The 1,953-nt window shown below is 41.7% G+C and overlaps 1 protein-coding gene across 1 annotated transcript; it reads right to left on the bottom strand.

Moving 5' to 3' along the window:
- Window positions 1–471: 471 nt before the first annotated feature.
- LOC133039613 (uncharacterized mitochondrial protein AtMg00810-like) lies at window positions 472–1,361 on the bottom strand. The gene is made up of 3 exons (XM_061118514.1): window positions 1,317–1,361; window positions 855–1,187; window positions 472–774 (listed from the first exon to the last, which is right to left on the bottom strand). Exons 1-3 carry the CDS (start codon window positions 1,359–1,361, stop codon window positions 472–474), a joined length of 681 nt encoding a protein of 226 aa, XP_060974497.1.
- Window positions 1,362–1,953: the final 592 nt, after the last annotated feature.

Below are 1,953 nucleotides of genomic sequence, written 5' to 3'. Positions count from 1 at the left end.
AGAAAAAGAATATTCTGTACATTGCATTTCAAGAAAGAGATTACAGAGGATTATATACAGAGTTACAGAAAGAAAGTAGTTACAACAAACATTGACTCAAACCACTTTCTAATAGAAAACTACTAACTCAAAAGAAAGACACATGTTTAATAAGACTAAGTCAGCTCAGCAGACTCAGTATCCTTGACAGACCCCCTCAAACTTAGTGTGGTGGAACACACAACACCAAGTTTGTCTCGTAAGAAAGGAAATTGCGAGTTGGAGATGGGCTTGGTTAGAGGGTCAGCTAGTCGATGGTTGGCAGGGACATGTTGAACACATATCTCTTTTTGAAGCACTTTGTCCATGACAAAATAGAGATCAATCTCTATATGTTTGGTGCGTGCGTGAAGCACAGGGTTGGCAGGCAGCTTGATGGTGCTAAGGTTGTCACACCATATCAGAGGAGGAGAGGCCATAGGCAGCTGTAGTTCAGTGAGCATTGAGCCAACTTATTTCAGTCACCACAGAAGCAAGGCTTCGAAATTCATCTTCTGTGGATGATCGAGAGATAGTGTTCTGTTTATTGGACTGCCAACTACTCAGATTTTCACCCCAGAAAATGCAGTAGCCAGTAGTCGAGCGTCGATCATCGGGATCAGCGGCCCAGTCAGCATCACAGTATGCTTCAAGACGCAAGTGTGGAGATCTTTTGATATGAAGACCGTAGTCTGTTGTGCCAGCAAGATAACGGATAATTCTTTTGACAGCAACAACATGTGACTGAAAAGGATTCTGCATAAATTGGCAGACCTTGTTGACACTAAAAGCAATGTCGGGTCTATAGTTATCGTTGCATATTGAAGAGCACCAACCAATGACCTATATGCAGAAGGATCTTCAACAGGGTCGCTGCCATAATTATTGGACAATCTCAGCCCACTATTCATTGGGGTACTTTGTGGCTTGGCACCTTGGAGTTCAGCTTTACATATCAGATCCTGAATATATTTTTGTTGAGATAAGACGACACCTTCAGTAGTGGGAAGCACTTGTATTCCCAAGAAAAAGGAGATGAGACCAAGGTCTTTAAGTGTAAAGTTGGAACTGAGTGCTACAATTAGGGAAGACACTTGAGCACTATCAGAACCAGTAATCAAGATATCATCCACGTATACAAGAATATAAAGCCAACTTGAATTGGTGATCTTAGTAAATAAAGAATGATCTTATTTTACTGATTGAAACCCCAGGGTGAGTAGAGCAGATGACAACTTTTCAAACCAAGCCCGTGGTGCTTGCTTCAACCCATATAGAGCCTTGTTAAGTTTGCATACCTTGTTTGGATGTTTTGGATCAATGCATCCAGGCGGTTGAACCATGTAAATCTCCTCATGTAGGTCTCCATTTAAAAAGGCATTGTTAACATCCAACTACCTTATTGGCTAACCTTTTGTCACTGCAAGAGTTACGTAACTCGAATAGTTGTAGGCTTCACAACAGAGCTAAAGGTTTCATTGAAATCAAACCGAAGTTGCTGATGAAAACCCTTGGCTACAGGTCTGGCTTTGTATTGGCTTACACTACAACTCGAATAGCCTGCAGCCACTTCTTGCCATCTTTGCGATTCACTGCTTCTTGATAGGATTTGGGCACTGTGTTGTCAACTTCATCTGTGACAGACAGAGCATATGCTGAAAAATCAGCATAGCCAAACTTCTCAGGTGCCCTGATTTCTCTCCTAGTTCTATCCTTGGCAAGTTGGTAGTCATCTAGGTTGCTTGTTGTCTCAGTTTCTTTTCTCTGATCTGTGGAAGCTTGATTCAGAGACTCAGTTCTTTGTTCAAGTTCCACTTGAACACTCCTAGGAACAACATCTGAGCTCATGGGGATTTCTCTGGTGGTTTTCAATGGCATTTCATCTTCTCTAAAGATGACATCTCTGCTTATTATGCATTTCTTGTACCCTTCCTC

The sequence above is a fragment of the Cannabis sativa genome, chromosome 7, assembly GCF_029168945.1.
Source record: "Cannabis sativa cultivar Pink pepper isolate KNU-18-1 chromosome 7, ASM2916894v1, whole genome shotgun sequence".
NCBI lineage: Eukaryota > Viridiplantae > Streptophyta > Magnoliopsida > Rosales > Cannabaceae > Cannabis > Cannabis sativa.
Note: the sequence above shows the minus strand (reverse complement) of the source record. Positions and strands in the feature narration are given on the sequence as shown.

Excerpts from the sequence above, each read along its gene's own strand:
- LOC133039613 (XM_061118514.1), bottom strand. The coding sequence starts at position 1,361 with ATGGTTCAACCGCCTGGATGCATTGATCCAAAACATCCAAACAAG. Across the intron at positions 1,188-1,316 it reads ATCCAAAACATCCAAACAAG|ATCACCAATTCAAGTTGGCT; the intron begins GTATGCAAACTT and ends TTATTTACTAAG. Across the intron at positions 775-854 it reads CTTCTGCATATAGGTCATTG|AATCCTTTTCAGTCACATGT; the intron begins GTTGGTGCTCTT and ends CAATTTATGCAG.